At 40.7% G+C, this 25,415-nt stretch overlaps 1 protein-coding gene across 2 annotated transcripts in view; it reads right to left on the bottom strand.

The window, feature by feature from the left end:
• Positions 1–25,415, bottom strand: part of adgrd1 (adhesion G protein-coupled receptor D1) — a 39,063-nt gene that overhangs the window by 3,663 nt on the left and 9,985 nt on the right. For both annotated transcript variants that reach the window (XM_050050092.1, XM_050050093.1), the window contains 14 exons: positions 24,411–24,534; positions 23,961–24,068; positions 22,603–22,678; positions 21,250–21,391; positions 9,201–9,274; positions 8,463–8,586; positions 4,411–4,514; positions 4,158–4,269; positions 3,428–3,581; positions 1,241–1,307; positions 889–955; positions 651–742; positions 420–546; positions 289–330 (listed from right to left, as the gene is read on the bottom strand). In XM_050050092.1, the coding sequence (XP_049906049.1) occupies positions 289–330; positions 420–546; positions 651–742; positions 889–955; positions 1,241–1,307; positions 3,428–3,581; positions 4,158–4,269; positions 4,411–4,514; positions 8,463–8,586; positions 9,201–9,274; positions 21,250–21,391; positions 22,603–22,678; positions 23,961–24,068; positions 24,411–24,534 (1,413 nt within the window). The remainder of the gene's footprint in view (positions 1–288; positions 331–419; positions 547–650; positions 743–888; positions 956–1,240; positions 1,308–3,427; positions 3,582–4,157; positions 4,270–4,410; positions 4,515–8,462; positions 8,587–9,200; positions 9,275–21,249; positions 21,392–22,602; positions 22,679–23,960; positions 24,069–24,410; positions 24,535–25,415) is intronic.

The raw sequence follows: 25,415 nt of genomic DNA on the forward strand, positions 1-25,415 counted from the left end.
CATCTTTTTCCCAATGTAAGTGTATGGGAAAAAGTCTTTTTTGGACTGATGGCATCGTGTGATGGACCCAGAGGTTGTAGTTACACGGTGTGACCACTATGTCACATCGGCTTCAAAGTCCTGCTCTTCATGGGGGCCTGATTACAACACACGCAGAGGGACTATAACATCATTGTCTGCTCTTGATGCCATTACTCCACTATATCTTTGCATAACAGTTATTGGTTTGCTTCTATATTAATGCTCTGAATGTCACATACAGCTTCTTTAACATATTTAGCTCCATACCTCAGAGTTAAGAAGACAGTGAAACAAGAAGACAAAGAACCCCTGAAAAAACAAAAGAGAAAAAAAATGTCAGTTTTCACAAATGGCAGCAAACATTTGGGAAAAGAAAAGACAGCCCAGGGAAAACTTACTTGTAATGAGTTGAATACAGCAAAAATATAAAGGAATGGCAAAGAGTGTGTGTTGACAGCGAGAACGCCAAAAATCCAGGAAATGCCAAGTATAGGCAGGAGCACAGCCACTGCTTTTACAGTCAGCCTTAAAACAATGCAAGAGACAGTCATGTTTTTATTATCAGCTTTCTTAACAAGAGAGACATTTTAAAAGAGCACTGGTCTGATCAGGACAACACATAAACTCACTTGACTGCATTGGCATCTCCATGAACCTTGTAACTCTCTCCGCTGATTCGAGATATGATCCTGGTCACAGATATTAGGATGCCAATGTTCACCTGGAAATCAGAGAGGAGGTTCAATACATTTAACACAGAGGCACAGGCAAGTTTAAAATGAATACAGATTAGATTGTAGATCAAATTATGCAACAAATTGAGTACTGTGAAAAAATGATAAATGCAAATTGTTGCAAATTCCTCACCACTATGACAAACAGAGCCGGTGCCACAAATGCCCAGATGGCCCCGTTCGTCAGTGACAGCCAACAGCTGAGAAAGCAAGGACAGGGGTAAGGGTAAGACACGAAAGAAATCACACCGTGTGCCCTTCCAAGTAAAAATAATATAATCATGTGATGTAAATATGGAACGACATGTGTAGTTAGTGTTAACCTGAAAGCTTTTGAATAACAGAACACGGCTCATGGCTCCAATTTCTTCAGCAGGTGATGTCAGTCTTACGCAATGCCACAAAGCTTTGATGAGATGAAATGAATTCCATATATATATATATATATATATACATATATATATTTAAGTGCAGGTCATACTTACTTGTCAACCTTGCCATAACTGTCCAGAGCTGACGTCATAGACACCACACATATGACCAATGGAGAGCCTGATGATAAACAAAGAAACAAGCACACATGTTACACATTTACTCAAGATGTCACATAGTATCCGTGACTGGATTAACAAGCTCTAAGGCCCTGGGGATAAAAGGTGATGTGATGTCTCTTGAGGGAAGATCGTCCATGTACCCTGCTGTGTTCAAGTACCAATCAAGTACAGTGTCCACATAACATATGGCAACTTCATTACATTTACTGTATCAATTAGTTTGAGGTAATTACAGTATATCAGACTCAAATATAAACGTCTTTCACCTCCTTGCCTTTGTTGGCACCTTGCTACACGTTTTGGCGCATTAACCTGCACTTACTTTCGATCAGCTGCAGGAATGTGTATCATTTGTATATGCTTGCGCCTGTGTATGCGTGCCACCATGCGCATGCACAATACAAATGAAATTGAGACCCACTCTTAAAAACATTACTCCATAGTGCTACTTGTGGTCAAAAACTCCATTAATTATGCCGTTTGTTCACTAAAATAAGCACATGTATGCAGCTTTTTTTTTTTTTTCACTGGCGTGTCACATTCAATGTCACAAACTCACTGGAAAACAGGTAGAGAGCAGCATGGAGGCCAGTGAAAATGCTATGGTGATTTATTCTGGTACTTATTCAGTCCCCACTTCAAACTTGGTGTTGACTAGTCTGAAATGTTATTCGAGTGCTGCTCGGACAGACACAGACGAAATTTGTTGAGACGCATCGTTGCATCACGCCAGTAAAGAGGCCAAAATTAACGCATTCACACAGGTGTCACGTTTACATCGCTGCCACTTGGGTCTGGAGCTGATAAATACCCCTGACTACTGTAGAGTCATTTGTCCCGGGAATAAATTCAGATTGTAACCTCTCTCAGTAAAGACAAAAAACCAGATGTTAGTGAGTGTTAGTGGTTTTTTTGTCCAATAGGAAAAGGGCTTTAAACAAACAAAAACTGACATACACTAAACCTAAGGCCTTTAGGCTTCTGTGGACCTTGGTTCGAGATCACATGGCTCGCAATGAAGCCTTCGTAATTACAACATCAACACAAGTTACCAGCACTTTCATATTTTTAGATCAGCATTACTGGAATCATCAGAAAAATTCAGGAATCCTCTCAAAACAACCCAGTAACCTCAGATCTAGGCCAAACAGTGATTACAGCATAATTCAAACGGTATTTTAACCTCCACGCTGTCATCCAAAAGTATGCCTCAGTTAATTTTAGCACATAGTCTTGTGGCCCCCGTTAAACACTGTGACTTATTTTTTCCAACATGGAAAACTCCACCCATTGTAGCACCTGTATTTACATACGCTTTCACACCCAGTGGTGGTTTTATTTATCTGCTGAGCTACTTATTGCTAATTTCCCTGAAAATAACTCCTATTTTTTTTTTAATCTTTTAGCCTTGCCAAGCCCAAAGATTCCCAGCATGCTATACTACAAGAAAACGTTTACTTTAAAGGAAGAAATGAAAGATAAAGTAGTCAGCAGCCTATATCACAGCTAATAGCAGCAGCAATTAATAACAAAGCGAGTATTTACTTTTTATGTACAACAGCTATACTTCTAACTGTCAGACAAATCTCCTGCACATAATTTGCAGTTGGCCACACAAAATGAAAAATCACTCTGGCCTGAAGAAAGGAAGTAATAAAAAAGAGATCGTTTTTCCACTAATGGGTTCAGCATGTGAAGGAGAGACTATGCATTCCCCAGCAGCCAAAGACAGTATACGTATGTCCCAGATTCTTTTTATCTGTCCATCAAACTCCAGTTCACTCAGATCAGGAGAGGCAATTGTTATGCTGGAATGTAACTCAAAGCAGATTTATTCAACAGAGTCACAGTTACTTACTTTCATAAACAATATTTGACCAGTAAGGTCACTTAGAAATGGTCAAATCATATTTAGAGTAATGGCCTGGCTTGAGGTAGAGGCAAGACATTAGGGACAATAAAATAAGGGGACATAGTGTATTGTTGAACACACAAACGAGAAAATGACACACAAGGAGGAAGGCAAGTATCTTTGTTATATTCTGAGGCGAATATGCCCGATATATCATTTAGCTTTTCCAGTAAGTGTAGTAATTAAAGAGTGCTGAGCAGACCTACCCCAGCCGATGCCATAGTAGTAAAAGTGTTTGCTACCCTCAGAGCCGAACACTTTGACCACCATACTGTAGAGATGGAGGCCCTCCACCAGCATCCAGGCGAAGGCACTCAGAAAGAAGAAGTGAAGAAGGACGGCCATGATTTTACAAGGCAGCTGAGACAGGAGACACAAACAGGCTTTTATCATCAAACATTTTCTTTTTCATTATTATTTACGTATGCATTATTATTAAAAGGCATTTTGGTTGTTGTTGTTTTTTTTTTTTAAAGAGGAATGATTTGTGGCTCTTTTTTTGAATAACATACTTTTTAATCTTTGGGCTTGGGGGAAGGTATCAGGAGTTTTCAAGTCAAAAGGCTCAAGTCTAAGTAAAGTCGCAAGTGATTTGGTGTTCAAGTCCAAGTCAAGCTGCAAGTCTTTTTTGATTTTGTCAAGTCTAAAGTCATCAAATTTGTGACATGAGTTTGACTCAAGTCCAAGTAAAGAAACTCGAGTCCACACCTCTGGTTCATACATAATTTTACAAACAGCTTTCTTATTATTTATTCTAATACTTTGAAGTATATTAGAATATTAAACAAAAGGCACTACTCTTATCATCATCATCCTTATCATTTTAGTAATCATCATTAACTTGATTGTGCTTATTATCATCACAACTTTTCTTCATTGTTTTCAACATCATCATTATAATCATCAACAACATAATCTATAGTGTGGTGTACCCACCGTGCCAGGCTCGAAGCGAGCGCTGATAAGCAGTAGGATCTCAGCCACCAGGATAGCAAAGGACAGGTTGGCGTGGATGTGGTAGCGTTGGTTACGGATGGTACTCACTGACCTGCAGAGCAGCAGGACAACATCACATTAACCTGCTACTGTTTAGTACTATGCTAATAAGAACTCTTTGTATATAAAACATAAAAGCTGAATGTTTTGGACACAGATGTACAGCACAGGTTGTTGAAGAAATGATACTTACGACAGAACTGCAAAAGTGACCAGAGTGATGGCAAGACAGACGATGGAGACTGAGCAGCCAACATAACCAATGGTTGATAGTGCCACCCTGTGGCCAGTTGTGAGCTGTGTACAGAGACACATAACCGTCAACAACAGACAAGACAACATGTAAAAACATTATTATTTTGCCTACATGGTGGCACATTGTGCCACGTATGCACAGGCAGAGCTAGTTTAGCCTCTTTCATTAGCCTGTATCATTAGCCAGGAAATTCAAAGGGACCCCATGGAGTTTATGATGATGAACACAGTAATGACTCTCATTAGTGTTTTATCAGGCAGGCTACTCTCCAAGACTGGGCATACTGTCATAAAGCTTTAGCGAAAGGGTTTAAATCCTCCTGGTTAAAGGAGAAAACACAGACGCTGGAATCAAAACGTTTCAAGATGAAAATTATTTACACATTATGTTTATTTTTGTTTTTAACATGTTTTAACAGTTTTCAAGGTGAAGATTTTCTCCTATATGAAGTCAGTGTGGAAGTCAAATACCTACTTATTATGATTTTGGGATAAGCAGATTGCACATTGTCCAAGCAGCTTCACAGTGACAGAGATAACTGTGTCTCCTTCTGCATATATCCATAGCATATAGTACATTGGTGTTGTTTTGGAGTTCAGGCTATTTTGAGGGTTTGGGTTTGATTCTCCATTAACTGTCTTCACATGTGCCTTGTCATTACGAGAGCAGAGGAGTCACAGCCTTCCAGAAAAGGGATATGTGGGATGTTCCCTCGCAGCTGAGGGACGAGGCAGCCCACTAATTAGAGACTGGCCGAGGGAAAGTATAGCATCAAATAGACTGCTGCTCCTTAAATACACCGCTGGCCCACTTAGCTGCAGTAAGAAGTCCTCTTTTCTATTTAAAGAAGCCATCGTGGATGTTGACCATACTCCCATGGCACATATTCTTGGATAACAAAGAGTTAGACTGTGGTGACGATGTACACAGGTTTGACATTCCAAATTGCGCTACATAAAGATATTGTAAATATAAAATAATGTGCAGGACGGTGTTCAAAGGAGAGAGGGCACTTATCCCAGATGTTTCTTAGGGACAGATTTTGGAGAATGGTTCAAAGGAACAGTTTTTAGTCTCTTGAGAGAGTGTGGTTCATGAGGAATGACCTGCGCAGCAACCCAAAAATACCACACTTAATCATGGTTGTTTGAAGTACTTTCGTATAAAACCACCAGTGAAACCGACATTGTGATTGTGTAGGTCTGCTTACAATTGACCTACGGGGAAGAACGATAAACTGTCCAAAGGCTGAAATGGGGGCTTCTGGTTGGAGGTTTACTTTGTGGTAAACCACTGCTTTCCTGTCCAATTATGTTCCTACAAATGTACTTACTTTGTGACAAAGACACAGAGGGAGGGACACACTTTTGAACATGGCAGGGCTAAAGGGATAAATCTTCCTCTAAATAGCGGTGGAAGCTTCACTGTTTCCCAACGACAGATTAAATAAAACAGCACTGTGGTGAAAATCATCAACAGGTCTTTTTCACAGCAGACACTTGGACTTGAAGTAGCAGTAAAAGCACAGGTGGTAACTTTTATGAAAATAACTTTGTGTCATATTTGCTAAAACTGTCATATTTTGAAAGTAGTCTGTGGGAAAAAAAAATCATGTCCCTCCTTCTCTTTCGACTGCCTCTAATGGCATTCACTAGAATCAGTTGCAGCACATTAACGAGCCATGATTGACATGATTGACAGCTGCTTAAGAGGCTCCTCAGCTCTGACTGGTTGTTTGCAAATAGAAGCACAACGAGGCAATACAGTGCCAGATTATATGTTTCATTTAATGTTGTGTGAATATGGTGACAGTTTAAGCAAATATGAATAAAATTATTCATAATGAAAGTTACCAACTACAGCTTTAAAGCTATAGTGCATAACTTCTACAGGTCCGTAAATGTCCGTTTCACCCAAGCCACTACTAGAGGAGATGCTGATTAAGCCAATCGGCTCCTCTAACATCTCGCGGTATTTTTCAATATATATCATTTTTAGTATACGTGTAGACCGGCGACATTCCCGCGCTGGCGCACAGGAAATGCTTCCTCACAACAAGAAGGGAGGGGGAGGACGAGCGGAGAGTGTCACAGCAAGAGGTAGAGCGCAGGTAGAAAGTGAAAGCAACATGGCGGAGAAGCGGCCGAGACACGGTTCAAAAGTGGATCCTACCACAAAGAAAAAGCCTGGACGTTCGGCTTAGAGTCTATTAGCAAAGAAGGAAAGTGACCGACGGAGAAGGCAAACAAGGATTTGTATTGGCGTTGCTTTTCCTCGGTGGAGAGCCCTGAAGGAAGAAATTGGGCTGAGGGCAGACACGGATGTTGCCTTGCTGCTGTTGGATAAGTAAATGACTTGGTTTATAATTATATTATGAGTAGTATGTGTTGCTGTTACATGTACTGGACCTAGTACTTTATTATTTTCTTGGAAATGGTGCTATGAACGTAATGTAATGTTAGTAGCCTGGTGTTCGCCATGTTGTGTAGCATTGTGTACACGGTGTGAAGCGAGTGTTACTTTGTGTACATGGAAGTGCCGCCGGCTTATTAGTTGTAATAACGCATTACCCGCTGGGAGGCGACAGAAGTTACGCACTATAGCTTTAATAATGACAGTTTGGGCTTGAGTTAGCAGGTGAAATACCAGGTCCATGGATGCATTGTAAGAACTGGTTAATATACTCAAAGATGGCATCCATTCACTAAATGAAAAATGAAAATTCCTTGCTGAGTGCATAAGACAAGAAAGCTTCCTGGCCTCCAGGTTTGCCTCTGCATTGTGCAGCCCCACTGCACATGCTTCTCCCACCAGCCCCACCTGCATGTTCCTGCACTGCCCATAGATTTTATATTGGGATGACTTCATGCATGTAAATCACGCCTCTCAAGGGTGTGGAAAAGTTTTACAAATATAAAAATTCATAATAAACAGAACAATAATTGACCTTGTTTCGTGGTGTCCTGCCAATAGGTTTTACAGACATCTCTTTTATAATGGTCTATGGGAAAATGCTTTTTGGGCCACTGGGACACAGCAGGGCTCAGAGTTAGAGTTTTGCACTTCCGGTTCCCTCGTCTCAAAGTCAATGGGTTTCTTGAATGGGTTTTTGGTTTGATGCCTGAAATAAGGTCTGGTTAACAAAAGCTTAATAGAGTATAATATATATCAGTAAATACCCCACTTGTGAACTTTGAAGCCCTTACGTGTCTTAAAAAGGGCGGTTGCTAACAAGTAGTTAATTGAGACTACAGGATGTCATCATGCTGAAAACGGCTTTACAGCCTTGTAAACTACTGCCGATTGCATTTCACTTTAAAAATCATGGAGGTGGTGCTCATTTGTGGAGATTATCTTGTTGAACAAAATGTGTAAGTTTTACAACCGTTTGTTTGCCACAGAGCTTATTTTCTGCAATAATCCAAAATCCAATGGAAAAATTCCTTGACTATTTGTCAAGGAAACCAGGGCATAATCATCGTCCCTGCAGCACTCTGTGGAATGTGACATGTCAAACTGTCTTCTGTGTAAAAGATCAATGTTAAACCTACAAAAACGTATTTTTTGGCCACTTTTGGGCAGCACGACAAGCTGAGAACACAATGTTAACCGACTGTATTGTCACCTCATAAATGTGACATGGCTAACATGTTTCAGAACTGTTGCCTGTTACACATCTGACAAATAAGGAGCAAAAATAAGCATTTATTTTGAGCAGTGTTATTAGGGCTCAGCAAAGTTAAGTCCATTATCCACTCTCCTGTTAGCTCTGTTTAAGTCTCCACCAACTCCTGAGGAAACATTAGTCTCTTTAGCTGCTTAATGCTCCACTTTATTACTAACTTTGCCTATCTGCCCTTTGGTGTTTGGCAAGCGGCGTACAGTCAGTCTATCAGAGCTTTTTCCACTGAAAACACCTGCCTGCTGAAATTATCAATAATTAATTTAAAAAAATGAGAGCAGCTTTAACGAGCAGCTAAATGCCATACCTTCAAGGGCACCACTTGCATTAGTATGGCGAAGTTGGTAAGGTGGTTGCACAAACACACAGAGTATGTCATGTTTCCATCTGAGCGTACACAGCCTTCATTGGACCATACTCCCTCATTTGAACTGAAAAGGACACAAATCAGATATTATTTGAAGAGAAAATACACTCAGAGATAGATTAATGTAAAGATGCTTGCATGAAGAACAAACATACAGAAAAAAACAGAGCATGTTTTTATAGAACACGGCTGGCAAGGATCACTCAACATGATCCATTGAGGGAGGCACAGAGAGTGTGCTGAATTTACCGGGGCAATGTGACAGAGCAATCCAATAATTCACATTTTTCTTGAGCTTCAGGGTAAAGGGGAGTAAGGAGAGGAAGCCCTTCAATTCCAACTAAAACACACTCCCTTTTAAAATGATTTATGTTTTCTAAATAGTGTTTTGGCTCCATTTATCAGATCAGATCACTGTATTTTTTTACAGAGGGCTGTTGCTCAAGATACACTAAACCGAAACAGCAACACATGTAACACACTGCCTGTTTTTGATTTGACTAAGACATGGGAAATACACCTTTTCCAAATCATTGGTCATGTCTTATGATTTAAAGCCTTTAAGACTTAAGCAAGGACTATGAAAGGAGTCAACAATCAAGATTCAAATCTCTTTGGCTCTATATCTGGATGAATAATTGAGACATGCTGCATCGTAAATCACAAACACAGACCCACCTGTAGTCCAAGAAGCTACAGTAGAGGAAGACTTTATTGCTCTGATTTAGGACTTGTTCTTGCTGCTCTTTAGTCTGAAAAAGGAAAGGCAAATAAAATTGAGATGTTTAATTGTAAGAGAACAGTACTTAATATAGGAAAAGATTTGCTTTTGGATTTTGTTGGCGCATTAAATTACAAGCATAACTCAGAGCAACCTATTCGGAAAATGTGCTTTGATCACGAGGACATTGTGGAATATTTTAGGCTCAAATCAGCAGCATTCTTTCCTTCATGCTCTTTGGCTTTTTTCCATCCATATGCTCAACACAGGCAACAGATCTTGATTATTAGACTCATTAAAGGGACAGTTCAACCCAAAATCAAAAGTACATATTTTCCCTCTTACCTTTTAATGCTGTTTACACATCTAGATGGTTTCGGTTGGAGTTGCCGACTGTTGGAGATACTGGCTGTAGAGAAACCTGCCTTCTGTTCAGTATAATGAAACTAGATGGCACTCGGCTCTTGGCATTCAAATTTCCAGAAATCATGACCCAGTTACTCAAGATAATCCACAGACCTTGTTGTGAGCAGTTTCATGTGGGAACTATTTTCTCTCTTCCACCTGCTAATTGTATCATGCCGCAAAAGGAAGTGTGCATCTACTCATGGACGAGAGACTTGTGTTCGTGACAGTGCAAGATGTAGACATTAAAGGCGTCTTTCATTAGCATTAGCTAGCTCAGCCGTGCTAGGTGAGCTAGCAGTAGCTGCATGCTTTCTTTTGCACAGTGATATGGTTGGCAGGTGTAGTTCGGTAGAAAGGAAATAGCTCCTACATGGAATTCCTCACAGTAAGGTCTGTGAATTATTGTGAGTTGCCAGGTCATGATTTCTGAAAAGAGACATTGGTGTTGAGTTTTTTTTTTTTTTTTTTTTTACAAATTTAGTGCCATTTAGTTCCATTATACTGAAGTACAAGAGAGAAGGCAGGCATCTTTACGGCCGATATCTCGGCAAGAGGTAAGAGGAAAAATGTGTTTTCTATATTGGTGTGAACTGTCCCTTTAAGGCTAAAAAATAAGACATATTTTGCTTTTGTGTCTATAGACACTTTTGTATCTAACCCACTTTATCACTTTTGCTTCTGATACAAAATAAAAATGCTTTGTTGCTGCTTTAATGCAAGTAGAGGAAGACTTCATCTAAATAATGCTGAGATCATACTAAAGGAAAGACAAGACGCAGATCAACACTCAGCAAAAGTGATCATTACACTGAGCGAAAATCCCTACTGTCTTCAAGAATCTTATTTGATTATAACTCACTTTTTCCGTGTCATTCCTTAATATGAGATTTGGAGTCCCCGGAGACAGTGAGCTAATGGCTACAGTGCAAGAATGCAGTAATTGGGGCTTGGCCCTGGTTTCAGGTCAAACCACTACCCTCCTCAATCTGTCATCTGAAGAAAACAACACTTTCGTTGGCTGGTTGGGTGTATACGCAGAGACTGCACACCTCTTCTTGCTCCCCGAGCTTTGACTCTCAGACTGAATAAGTGTATGATTAGATGGACTGTGTCTGCACTATTTCCTTCTGGAAAAACTGAGAGAGAGAGTGAAACTGACACTCAGGCTGTCTGTTTCCTGGCCCATAGGCTCAGTGATTCATATTACAAAGCATAGCACAATACGTTCACTTCATTGTGTAACCAAATCGTTGCTCTCATTCTGTCTGTTTTGTGCATGCAGCTCTTTAGTCATCATGTATTGTGACCCTCGAGTTGAATGCGATAGATGTTATATTCATGTGGCCCATTGGAACAGACAGCATGATGGGTCCAAGAGCCATGAGAGTGCCGTAAATGCACCCTGTCACTGCGCGCCGACGGCCAGCTCTGAGGAGCTGCAAGCAACCCCGTGGGTGAATTTACTGCTCCCCTGTGGGCTTTAATAACTCACATTGCTTGTTGGGTGTAAATGAAAGCAGATGGAAGAAAGACAAACTGTAATTGGCACACTGTAAGCCTTGCTTTACATGCCTTCTACCATCGCTGAACCTTTAATGTTCCTGTGCGATGAAGGAAGACTAATTATCCACATTAAGCACAAAATGTAAACCCCAGCTCTTGGGAAACAATCCATCATAACCAAACCATGATATGTACCAGACACAATTTAAAATATACATTGACTAACAGACCATCAAACATATAAAGAGGGCTGTTTGGCCATGCTTCCTCTCTAGCAACTGTCTGTTGGGGCATCCAGAGTATCTTTTCCAGTTGATATCTGAGGAGAGGTGCAGGAATCTAAAAGTCACTGGTGAGTATTAAAACGCACTCGGAGATCTGGCCGGGCTTTGCGCGCACACCGTCGTTCCCTCATTGCCCGAGGCCTCAGCCACCAGCCAAGACTGGAGCTGGATCTCCAACTCTTTATTAACAACAAAAGGCCAGCAAACACCGCCTTGGAAATCACTTTGAGCCTCGTAAGGAGAACAGACGTAGGGAGGAAGAGAGGAAGAGGAGGGTGAAAGCTAGTGACAGCAGAGTGATACAGAGCGACAGGCTGATAGAAGAGAAAGAGGAGAAGGGACAGAGTGAGGGGGGAGCTGATAAATCATAGATAGTCAAGGTGTTTCTGGTGCTTCTGTGTAACTATGTCCGACTTTGTGTAGCTGTCAGCTCCATCTTTGGTACTTACTTTACTCACCCTCCACAGTAGTGAAATACAATAATGTCTAAAATCCTTCATCATCCTTCACCAGCAAATATTAGCGGAGCAAAAAGTATTTAAATCCTTTTCTTACATTTAAGCTCAGTGTGTAGGATTTTAAGGGGATATATTGGCAGAAATGGAATATAATATAATGAGTTTGTTTTCTTTAGTGTATAATCACCTGAAAATAAGAATCTTTTTTTTTTGAGCCAATAGTCACCTTGACATGCCACTAAATCCCCCTAAATCTTACACACTGTTCCTTTAGTACAACCATGTGAAAATACTGCATTACAAATAAAGGTCCTGCATTCAGAATCCAACTAAAAGGATCTGTATACAACATTAAGGGCATATGTATGATTCAGAGGGGTGAGACTGTCTGCACACGGTTCTCAACAGGAGGTGGCTAAGCAGGTGGCTGGCAGCTCACAGTGCTAACTCCATAAATAGTGATAACAACAGCAACAGTGCTGACCAAGGTGACTTTTATTAACCTGGATGGAAACTTAAGGTTGAGCATTATTCCGTCCCCATATCAGCAGCAATTGCTTGTACAAGCACAGTGCTAGCCAGTGGGATACACACTCAGGGACTCACATGGTTGTGTCTAGTATTAACCCCAGATTTGCAAGAACTCCAGTGAGATTTTATGTTCCATGTCTCAAATTATGATTTTAACCTGAACCATTATCTTTCCCTTACTCTAACTAAGTGCTTTCTGTGCCTAAACCTAACCAAACCTTAAGCACTGCGTTGTCAAGCCAAGAATATTTTGCAGCGGCTCACAAGAGTTTTGCAAAACTAAGGTTACCATCTAGCCACCAATGACTCACATGCAACAACAGGCACATGTGGCCAGACATCTACCACAACAACGGACAGAGAAGCTTGATAACAACACAAACAGAGGTAGCGTGTCTTCTTTCTCTGCTCAGGACGCCATTACTCCACTATAGTTTTACATAGCAAACAGTGGTTTGTTGCTAAATAACTGCTCTGAATGTGGCAAACCGTTCTTTTGAGAAAAAGTGCATAAGTATAATTATGAAATTGTATTTAAAGTATCAAAGTAAATCATCACTCATTCTGCCCAAAAATGGCCCCCGTGACTGACGTAGTAACTTATAAGACATTATCAGAATGTTAATAGTGAGGCATTATTTCACCGTTGTAGCTGTTTTATACTGTATACAGGGAGTTCAGTCCAGTGGCCAGGAGTCAGCCCTCCTCCGGAGGTTCGTCGATAATTAATGTGGGAAGAAAGAAGAAAACATAAAGTTCATAAAGTTTTTACTTTTCCCTAATATTTGCTTTTTGTGAAATATTGGATAATTTTGCCTTTGGGGGTATTCAGACAGTTTTTAAATGGAACTGCTAACAACTCATAGACATCTGAAACATGACAAGAGGCCTAAACTAAACACTAATTCGTCACAAGCCAAAAAGGTCTGGAACCACTGGTTTAGTAGTAAAGTAAATGTTGCAGTGTCATTTCGTTTCCCCCTGAAATGTAGTACAGTAGACGTAGAGAGTAACGTAAAATACTTAAGTAAAATACAAGTATTTCCAAATTGTACTTATGTATGATTCAATAAATGCACTTAATTACTTTCTCTGGCATATTTATGTCTGGTGTCATTAACTAGGATTTCATTTGAAACTGCTGTAGGGGGGTATAGGGACTGTAAATCATAATGCAACTCCTTTGGAAGGAAAAACACTCTTAGCTGTTGTGTCGTCATGACAACATATGTGTAATATGTGTAATATGTGTTTTAAACAATAGATATTTAATGGTGCATTGCTAATGGCTACACACCCCTACTCTCCATTTACTTCACCACACCAATCAGTTGTCTTTGGGAGCAAAAGGCTTTAACATCAGCATGAGAGTCACTGTCTGTCTGATGTGTTTATCCCTCTAACCTAAAGCACGCCTTGTCTTTCTTTGCTGCTTTATGACTGCACTGAGCCTGTTGGATAAAACGATGAGGGATGAAAATAAACACTCTCATGCATCACAAGAGCATATAAGTCGCAGATGACACGCAGAACCCAGCAATTTGTATAAATGCGAGCTTCTCTGTCCTCTGTGGTGTCTCTCAGACCTCCATGACTGGCAGAGCTGGAAGCTGGAGCCTCGCTGTGGTTGAGCTAGCTTCAGCAAACGGCGGCACCATATGTCTCTGCAAATCCCGAGACATCGGGCAACTCTGTGATAATTTAAATCTCAGCTTTTGACAGCTGGTTCTCAAGCAAGGCGCAAATAAAGAAAAGATGGAGAAAGCTACACACCAACAGGCATCCTTGTTTTAACAGCCGATTTCAAACAAACACGGCAGTGCTGGCAGAAATATATTACATTTACTTGGCTGATACTGATAAAAGCGACTTAGAATGAGTGCATCAGTTTTATCCAATATACTGATGTACTTCTAGTGCCACATTTGAAGACAGTAAGTGATAGTAGAGAAAGATTTTTTTATTTTCTTTATTTATTTTTTCCATTTTTTATTATATATATGTTTTACTATTATTATAAATACAACCCAAAGACTGTATAGACACACAAAAAATTAATCAATGTCACCTGAGTTCTATTGAAAAGAATACGGAATACTGAGCATGAAGGTTTATTCTTGATCTTAGGTTGAAAACAGAAGCTTGACAAAGAAAGTCTTTAGTTTTTGGTCAATTTACTCACTTTTTCCAAAGCTTAATATTGGCTTGAGAACGTGACATGTAGTTGAACGCTACATAAAGGGCTAGTGAGTAGACCTTGAACAAATGTGAAATATCACTTATTAAAAAAAACATCCTGCACACCCACTCATTCATTCCAGCACTGGTACAAAAATATGCAGCCACAAGAGCAAAGGAGCAAAGAAGTCTAAATACAGGCTTTGGTTGTGCTAAATTTAAAAGGCCATATGACACAACAGTGTGAGTGAATAAGTAAGAGATCATCTCCTTTTCCCTCAAACGTTCCAAATATTTGAGAGCACGGAGAGCCAGGATGTAATTTGGACGTCACTCTCTGCATTTGGTATCAATATCAATTTTTAACAGTGCAGCTGTCAGCAGGGTCAGTAACAGCACTGAAACTCATCAGTCACATTTAACTCAATGACAAAACAATATTCAAAGCCTCTGTCATCTTCTGTTTTTTGTGGAGGTTAAGGTGAAAGTTAAAATATGAGTCAACAGAAAGGCTGACTGACTTTCTCTGCGTCATAACAGAGAGGCCATATATCCCACAAAAGCTACATTGACTGCTCTTAAATTTAGGAAGGGAAGGAAACACTTTATTGCAGTATGTCTGGGAAAGGAGCACCAAGGTATGGTGTCACATTACTTGGTCCAGCCGGCTCAAAAAAGACCAAAACAGCTCACAACTTGACTCGGGCTTTGAGAAAAACCTGCCCACTGAACCACCTAAAGGTCAGAGTATAAAAGCATCACAATCTGCAGCTCTGATGGAGTACAGATCTCAGTGTTGTTATCACAGGGCTTTTCAGTCACGAGCTCAGACTGAAGCTGATGCACGTACAGCATGTGGAGTAACACTCCGAGGCCATGCAGTGAAACACAACTGGCCTTGAGTGAGATCATGCCGTCAGGGGAAATGTAATAAGACATGCAGCTGCGGTCTCAGCTCAGTCTCAGAGGTAGACACTGAAAACAACGAGACGTGTTGATAGGTATGCAGGGTGTGAGGAAAAACCAGGGACAATTAAAAACACAGAAATGATGGAGATGTTTTTGATAAGGGGTGAGCAGTGGACAGTCACGGAAATACTGTACTGTGGCTATTAGAAAACACCAAATATGAAAAGTCGTGTCTTTTCTTTTAGAAGTAAATTCCCATGATAATGGGAGAGGTTCTCATGCCTGAATTCATGTGTTCAATTCCCACTGGCTTTCTTTGAGGCCATTGAACTATTTCTCTGGTTTCTGGTCTGTTTCTGCATTCACAAGCCTTTGCAGAGAAGTTCGAACAAAAACAGAAAATATATGAGATCAAACAAGTGTAAATTCAGCTCTTAGCTAATGATGTTTGGTGATTATTTCAGTACTGTGGTTGTATGGCGCCCTTTCTAAACTGTGAAAAAAACATTTTTAGTTGAAAAAAGATTGTCAAACTAAAACACATGCACAAATTATATCAACAGTGGGGTTACACTAAGAAAAAAAAGCATCTGAATGCAGACTCAAAGCAGAAAACTCAAAGTTCCCACACTGTGTGTGACACTAAAGTTACAAGTTTGAATTTTGTTACTGCCTTTACAGTCCAAAACAGGGCCAACATTCAAACTTTGAATTTAGTTTAAAATGATTTGCTTGTATTTTTTGTTTTAAATCTGTATTCAGATGTACTAGACACAGTTTGTATTCAGACTTTTAACTACTACTATCAAGATTTTCAATTAAATATCGCACAAGATGAAAAAGTAGATCCTGAGAAGCAGGAACCAGTGACTTTTTGGTGTTTCTACTTGAAGGATGACCCGGCTGCGGGTTCAATTCCAACCCATGGCCCTTTCCTGCATGTCATTGCCCCTATCTCTCCCCCTTTCACCCTAGATCTGTCGTGTCTCATAAAGGCAAAAACACTGACAAAAAAAAACCTTTAAAAATTCATTTGAAGATTTGAAGATTCATTTTCAGTTAATCATCTTATCAATTCTTCGGCTATTCCAGTCCTAATCACTATATCACTGTTTTTTTGTATTTCAAAGTGGTAAATACCAACAATGGCTAATATAATTACTCAAAAGAACACAACCTAGAGTCAGAGAAGCAGCAGAAAATGGATGGATGACTTAACCAAATGAAAAAGGATTCCTTCTTGTAGGTTTTTGCTTAAACTCAACACTTGCCCATTATGAGACAACGAGCTTCCCAGCTCCTGTAGCCAGCAGAGATAGTACTCGCTATAGGTTTGATGGTGCTGACTGAAACTACACAAACAAAGATGGAACAGCCTCCTGCATGCACAATCCATTATTCCAACTATCCCAGTTTTAGCTTATAGGGGTGTAACATCTCCTGATAAAAAAAATGATTGAATAACGTATAATACCTTCTAAGGACTTAAAAAAAAGAAAACTAAATTCAATATTTGTTTGTTTTTTGTTATTAGTTTAGTTTGACAAAATATAAATACAGTAGTAAAATTACAGGCGTGTGACACTTTGTCCAGGACTTACTTCCATTGTGATCCATTCTAAAATCTTTTCTACAAATCCTCTCTACACATTCACAAACTTGAATTTCTCATGCAGAGTTCTGTCACAGGTTTACAAAGGGCAAAATTCTGTATAACATAATCTCAGGCTATAGAAAGAGTGATATAGACAGAATCAGGACCTTTTCTATTTTCCTCTGGGCTCAAGCTCTGCACTGTACGATGCGTGGCGAGAGGTGGTGGTTGCGAGGTTTGAGTGGTGATAGAAAGGGGGTGCTAGTGGGAGGGGCCGTAAAGAAAGTCTCTAAATCTCTTGGCGAGAGAGGAACAGCAATAGCCAGACCTCCATCTGTGATTGATCAGCGTGTTGGCTCACACAGCTTGTGTTTGTATGTGTTGGTGTATGGATGGGTGTGGGTGGTTGGGAGAGAGGGAGAGAGAAAGAGAGAGACGGAGGAGAGATTTTGCCCACAAGGTTTAAGCTGGGCGTGTGCTGGGAGTTATAAAAAGACCGGCAATAAAGAGCAGTTATTATTGTGGCAGAAATGACTGATACCAACGTTGGCATACATGATTAACAGCGCAGCTATCAGAAAGTGTAAAATAACCTTTGCGTGTTTATTTTCAAAAGTGCTGAACAATTGATCCACCAGCTCCAACAAGTCTAGACGTCTTTGTAAACACAAGCCACCCAGTTTCCCTTTCTGCCCCTGACCTCTTTACTCACTTCCCACCAAACTCTCTTTCATGTTCTTAAAATTATGGGAGGGGGACTGATGGATAAAGCCTAATGGAAGATGTAAGCATAAGCTGTTTCTTGTCCAGTTGCTTGGAGAATATTGGAACTGACAGAGTAATGGTGAAGTTACCAGGGTCAGTTTGATCATTTCAGAAATCCCATTTTCTTCAATTTTAATGGGTGTAGAAAAGAAGATGTTGTTTGAGAAAAAGTTTGACATTTTGGGAAATAATATAATTCACTCTCTGGCAGAGACTAACTTGATGTCTGCTTGTTAAATAAAAGGCTACAGCTAGCAAGACATTAGCTTAGCTTAGCACCAAAGACTGTAAACAAGGTAAAACAGCTAGCTGAGAAATTGTCATTTACTATAAATATAGAGCTTTAGAGCTGCTGGTGGGTGGATTTTATTTTGGTTTGCTTTGGACAGAGCCATGCTGGCTGTTTCCCTCTGTTTCAAGTCTATAAGCTAAGCTAACCTAAGCTAACCAGCTGCTGAATAAATAATTGTGTATTAATTTGTATTAATATAAAATAATATGAATATACATTATATAACTATTTATTATTATTATTATTATTATTATTATTATTTATTATTATCATTATTATTATTATTAGTATTGTAGTCCTGCAATAGTCTGGCTACTTGTCCAGGGTGTACCCCGCCTCTCACCCAATGTCAGCTGGGATAGGGTATCATAGTAATAATAATAATAATAATAATAATGAATAAATACAAAGACATAAATTCTTTCTCTTTTTATCTTTTATTATCTCTAAATGTGGCACTTAAAGGAGATCAACATTTGAAAAGATTAATGTACTTGCTTCATTCTTGCACTTGTTTCTTTCAACTTAATAATGTGTAGTCCCACATTACATCACAAATAAAATGTAATACAAGTAAATCGAGGGACAAACAGAGGCCACCAGTGCTCTTCCAGTGCTTCCACCCAGTTCCACCCTCATGCCTCGGCCCTTCTTATGGAGCCGCCAACCTAACACTCTGCTTTATAAGCCTGTAAAGTCAGGCCCGCTTGTCAAAATCTGTTTTTTAAATCCTCTCAGTTTTGACCCTATAAATCCACTTTGCTCATGAAATCAATCTTTCCATTCATTCACTTCATACCATCAGCGTGATGCTGTGACAGAAGAAGACAGAGAGGAGGTGTCGGCCTTTTTATGTATGTATTAATGTTTAACTACAGACCCCGATGCCTCCCACCCTCTCTTTTCCCTCCTTCTTCTCTCTGTAGGCTCTCTAAAACTGAACCTGAGGCAGACAGCAGTGATAAATCACTGATGGAGCCAGGGTCCAATCACCACCGCCGCCGAATGGCGTGAGAAAGCATGTGGGCCTCTAGCGGCCTTGATAACACCTTGTCTGGTTATCAAACCTGCTCCGTGCCACATAACATAGGATGGCGGCACCTAAGCTCTGACTGAGTCAGCTGGGAATGGTATGACCTCACCAGGCTGTTTTAGTGTACTCAGAGGGCATCAGTCAAGACTGCAAGGTCACACTGACACCAACCACATGGCTTTGACCTTCAGTGAGTGGTACCTGCCATTACGCAAGGTTCTTCACAAGTTGGTGACTCCATCAATCCATGATACGATATGTTTTATCATAGCAGGTGTCAGATAGAGAAAATGGATTACATCTGGATCTGAGCCATGACAATAGGCAACTGTTTGTACAGAGGAAGAAATGGCACACAGGACATGTTGTTTCCATGACAGCGTGAGAAGACAGATGAGGAAGCTGACACATTTCTGCTTCAGACACACTCAGTCCCCCTGCTAGCTTTTAATGAAGTCACAGGGTGTTTGTCTGCTTTCTGGGGATAAACAGAGAGGTCAGCCGCAAATCACCTACTCTCAGCCACTGAACTGGTGCCATGAGAGGACATCTTTGAGGTTTAACTTGTGCACACAGTAAAGAGCAACATAAACAATGACGGGAAAGGTCAGCCTCATGTTGTGCGAGCCGCCCTATCTGCCTCCAAACTAGGGAGGTGATAAGTATCCACCAGCTGCCAAAGACATTAAGACTCCAAAAATAGTCAGTTTTTGACTAAATCCAACAACAGGTCTGTGCTGCAAAGTGCTTACAGCAACACAACCCCTTTTCTGGACGTGATCACAGCCAAAAGCACTGTGTGCCAAATTACAATGCCGCCCCTAAATAAAAATCATCATCCAAGCTATGCAGCCTAAATTAAGTTGAAATATGCTGGCATGGTGCGTTCCAATCAGTACGCATTAGTAATAAGTATAACAGCTTATTTGTAATGGGGTAGAGAGGAAAGAATGTAAGAGACCTGATTTATCCTTACATCAGAGGTAAAGGCGATCCAACTAAAATAGAAACACCTTGACTCAACAGAGAGCAGAGCTGGTGAGCATCTCCAGCACTCCCATAACAAAGGAGATTATAAGCCCTCTCCCATGGTGTCTGCTAAAACAAACACAGTAATCATTGTCACAGGAACCAAGCCAGATGATTGCAGCATAAACATTTATTTCACCAGGGAAAATGAAGGCAAACAAAGCAATATTACCATGGTTTCATGAAACTGCATGGCTTTCATTTGCGCTCTTATGAGTGAGGAGAGAAAAAAAATGTATTCACTTCAACAAAAAGTGAATAATTCTTGTAGGACTTGGAAATTAAACAGAACCACATTGTTGAGGGTTTAGTCAACTGCCTCATTAATACTATTGTATGATAGTCTAATAGGCTATTAACGCAATTCATTTAGATGAAAAGGACGGGCTTCAAAATCCTGTTAATGCGCAACAAATTAAAAAAATACACATGGCTGTGAAAAACACTGGCACATTTCTGACTTTACAGGGAAGCAAGTTAATGCGATACACATTTTTAAGTTAATTTTCTTGATGAGTTTCGACTGCATTTCCCATGGAAAACTGGCACAGCCCCTGCCATAAAGCAGCAAAGAAAAAATATGTTGTTCATAAAAGAAAGTTATTGTTCCTTTCAAAGCGCCCTAAGCCTGCAGTTCAAATGTCCATAATCAGTTGCTTTCTGGAAGCCACATGCTCCGTGAGGGAAAACTTCGGCAGGCTAATGAAAACCAAAATAGGCTTCGTTCTTTGTGCTGGTGGTGCCCAGCTGCACAAGCCTCAGTTAGTGATAGACGCTCATCTTCTTACATAAGAGAACGCCTAAAATAGAGCTGATAGATTTCATATGAGGGGGATCCGGCTACTGTACCTCGAGCACACCATGGCTCTCTTCCCCCTCTGATAAGGTGGGTGTCCCACACCCAACAACTGGAAAAGCACTCAACTTTCCCAGTATGACTAACTCACACAGAAAGCAAATGGCTGATAAAGACATGTGTCAAAAGAGGAGAAAGTGTAACATTGTATAGTGTGGATTCTTACCAGGATGTGGGTGAGAACAATCTTGATGAGTGGTGCTCCAGAGAGGTTGACTGACAGGGCCGGGGAGGGCTCCACTTTCAGAGAGATCAGACAGCTTGCTACCTGGATCTTGTGATCCTTGAAATCAGATGCTTCGTTAATCCTAAGAGACAAAACAGAGAAAGGGAATGTGAGAAAAGAAAGGCAGAAGAGCAGGAAGAAACAGATGCAGAAATAAGAGTCACAGGTACAAGTGCAAAAGAAAAACACTACTACCTAGAATCACCACCTCGCAGTTGTATGCCTCTACAAACGAGTTGCAGTTACAGTTTTCATCCATGTCTGTCCAGACTCATACGTAGCCATGACAGTTGACAATGCTTCAAATGTTGCTGCAAAGAAGCTACGAATTCTAAAATATGGATACTTCACACACAACCTCAACCCGGCAGCAGAGACGTTCTATACAATCTTTACTAATCTTGGATGTGCACCTAAGATTAGTGTCACCAATTCAGTATCTGACCAAATGTCTCCCCTGTCATCACTTCATCATTTTATCTTGTTGGACATTTGTGTTTAATTTTGTTACAATCAGTGTATGGATTCTTGAGTAAAGTACTATATAACAGAAAAGAGTACTGTAATCTGGTACTCACATCATCACATAAGTGTCACACATGGGCCCAGAGCAATAGCATTTAAGTGGGACTTTGATCATCTTTCTATATTATTAATCACACTGACAAGCAGCAGCACTGCATCAATAGTTTTTCAAGGCAATCTGATATGTGACATTGGGATCATACAAGCATCACCTTGCTATCATGATACACAGGGGACATTCTCAGCCACAGTGATGCAAGCAGTGGGAGAACCATGTTAAAAACAAATTAGTCCCAAACACATTTCCAAATGTACCGTCACATATTTCACATTTTGTACTGTAAAGTGGGAAAACAGGTTGCTTAATCGCTGTTATATCTGCTTTGGTAAAAAATAAACACTGCAGGACAAGCGGAACAAGCTGGTCCACTGATGAGACAATAACTGGGGGGAGGAATGGATATATAAGACTAATGGCAGGGTGTATCAGTCAGTGGAGGTTGAGTGGTGAGATGAGAGATAGGCGAGAGGACTGATAAGGCCCTGGCCCCAGGCATCAGCCGTTCTGTGGTTCAGGAAGCAGGGGCGCCTTAGTGCGTCTTTCCCACACAGGAAGTGCAAAAAGAGAGGCCTGATTTTCTTTGTTGAATGGCTGGAATAATCTTTTAAAGCACATTTTTCTAGATAAAACCCTGGCCAAAACCAGAGTGGTAAGGGCACCGTCAGTTTATGTGACTTTTCACATTGAGTGTTGTCCTGTCTTCTTACCTGGTCTTGATGGGGCTAATCTCTTTGTAGTAGTTGTGCATGTTGTGGTAAAAGAGGCCAACGATGGTGGTTTGAGCTGAGGAAAAGAAGACAACATAGAGTGGTTCACTGGCCCGGGCAAAGGACTGGGAATGTAATGCAGTGCTGCTAAAATGCTCACAAAGAAGGGAAATTAATTAACGCTGCCTTGTCGCTGCACGCTGGCACTGGCAGGCTAATAGGATGGCCGTATACTCGCACAAGGGTGAAAGAAAGAGGGCCGCAACCCACATGGATGTTGGGAAATCTTATGAAACCTCTACATGACTTCACCCGGAGAGCAGGAGGTCTGGTCCCCCTCCCCTAATCTGACCTATCAACCAGCTCAGTCCCACCTCAATACTGCAAGATAAACAATGAAATTGGAGGAAATCCTTAATGGTCCTGTTCCTCCTTTCAAAGGCCCTCTACCCAGAGCCCCCCCTTGACTGTGACAACAAAAAGCTTGCAGATGTCAAACAAATGTGCGGCATATATGCTACAGGAGAGTTTTTAACCGTCCAAAAAATGATTTCGACAGAAATCCCGCAAGAAAGAGCCACAAGAGACCTCAAGGTGGCCAGCTTGTTTGTACAACTCTCCAAAGGAAGAGAGCGAGTAAGGAAAAATATAATAAAGAATCCAAACACACCAATGTTTAGCATGCTCTTTACTTAATTAGGATATAAAACCTCCCCTTGGAGCAGTTCATACAGCCAGGTATTCACAGCTATGAGTTAATTTGGTCCTGGCTCTGATGTGTCAGGCAATAACATATATTCCATTTGTGATAACAGTCCTTTAATGAATTATAAAAACGGTTTATTCCAGTCATTGTATGGCAACACAGTGCACACAGCAGCCAGGTGGAGCCAAGGGAATCTGACCTGAACACAAAGTCAAACAAACAGAGTTTTAATGCCCACCGTAATTACTGCTCTCCCTCACTCCACTATGTGAGTCCATTCTTTTTAATGACAGAGGAAAGTGGAGAAAAAGTGCTCGCTCTCTCATTCTTTCTGTTTTGAATAAAAGGGTAACTGCCAACATTAAAGTCATAGCTGGATTTCTACGGTGCACCATAAAGTCACACAAAAGCTCTCATGGCACTCCTGTCCTACACCCTATGCTATGTTAGCGATCTTAAATCTTAGCATTATAAATTACTGGCAAATAACAAGAGCCTCCCAGCTGGACAATTTTCTCTTGGCAGAATCAGACCAAGACCAATGTGCAGTATTCACACTCATCCTAGAGAAGCTACTACTCTCAAAGCTACGACAGGTCTGCTTTGTTTATCACTCAAGACATGTCACTGAACGTCTGCATTTTGCACTTACACTGCATGGTGAAAGCCTCTCCAGGCACGGAGATGTAATTCTTGCCTTGTGTGGGGAAGCGGTAATGTGGCAGGTTGTAGTTCTGTGGGAATTTCATCAGAGAGTAATCTGTTGGGGTGAGAGGTTAGAAAAAGTGAGAACTGTTGAGAAAAACATACTGAGAAGCAACAAGAGCCATCTGCTTCATCAGGGGTGGATAAAGGATGTGAAGCCACCCTTGGGAGAAAGACACAAGCAAGCTTAGTGGCAAACAAAATATTATGCAAAAAGACCCACATCCATGAGAGGCAGAGCGGAGGGGGTTCGACCTCTGCTTTTCTGACCTGCATTTGCCCTCTGAATAAGAAAATTAATGATGTCAGCTTGAGGCTCGATGTCCTTCTATCCTAACCGTGTCCACACAAACTACAAACAGTGAGTCACCTTATGGAGAGCTGACAGCATACTGACCTGCAACAAAAGACGTTCCACCCAGGGAGATGAGAGAGTTTGGGCTGGGCTCCAGGTTAGTCACCATGTGTTCCATCACTCTGTCCACGGTCTCGATCAGACCGCTGACCACAGGGATGGACTGCTGCTCAACAATGAACCGACAGGAAAATGTTCACAATCAATTCACAGTCCCTGCTTCCAATGTCTAGCATTGCTTCATGCTGACCTGGTGTCTTGAACAATTTCCTTTATTAGATTTCTCTTCACAGGTTCCATTTACAAATATAGAATAGGTCAAAGTCAAGGGGGGCACAAAGGTCAATTTACTTTTCCTGAACATAGACTGTAAAAGTAACAGTTGTAGCCACTGTGACATCACCCATTGGTTTGTGGACTCTCATCTGGAAGCCTTGCATTTGGCATTTTTGCTGTCGCCATCTTGGATTTTTGGAGCCATTTGTAAGAGACGGTGGAGCTGTGAAGGTGCGAGGAGTGGACCTGTCTCATAGACTGTGATGACGCCTCACACACAGCCTGCAACCTAAGCCTATGTGTAACATTAAACCTTAATAAAAATTTAAACTGGTAAATTATGTGAAAATTCACCTCCTGTACAGCTGTCACAAAAGGGGAAATTAGCTATAGACTAGTGTTGTCAGTATTGAAACCAGTTCAAGTATTCAAAATTAATATGTATCATTATATTGATATTGTTTTCAACACCACTATAGAGATTAAAACCATTTTTGTACCAGGCTGTAAACATGTTCATTTCTGCTATAAAGTTGGGCATTTTAACATGGGGGTCTATGGGGATTTACTCGCTTCTAGAGCCAGCCTCAAGTGGTCATTAGAAGAACTGCAGTTTTTGGCACTTCAAAGTTGGCTTCATTTTTCAGCCCCAGAGGATGATGCTTGGTTATGAAGAACATTTACTGGACTGGTAGATTCAGCAGTTTTATAATGTCTTCTGTGTAACTATGGGGGGAGCTTTCCAAAGTCTAACAAAATAACTGTGATGAA

Source organism: Epinephelus moara, chromosome 8, assembly GCF_006386435.1.
Source record: "Epinephelus moara isolate mb chromosome 8, YSFRI_EMoa_1.0, whole genome shotgun sequence".
Taxonomy (NCBI): domain Eukaryota; kingdom Metazoa; phylum Chordata; class Actinopteri; order Perciformes; family Serranidae; genus Epinephelus; species Epinephelus moara.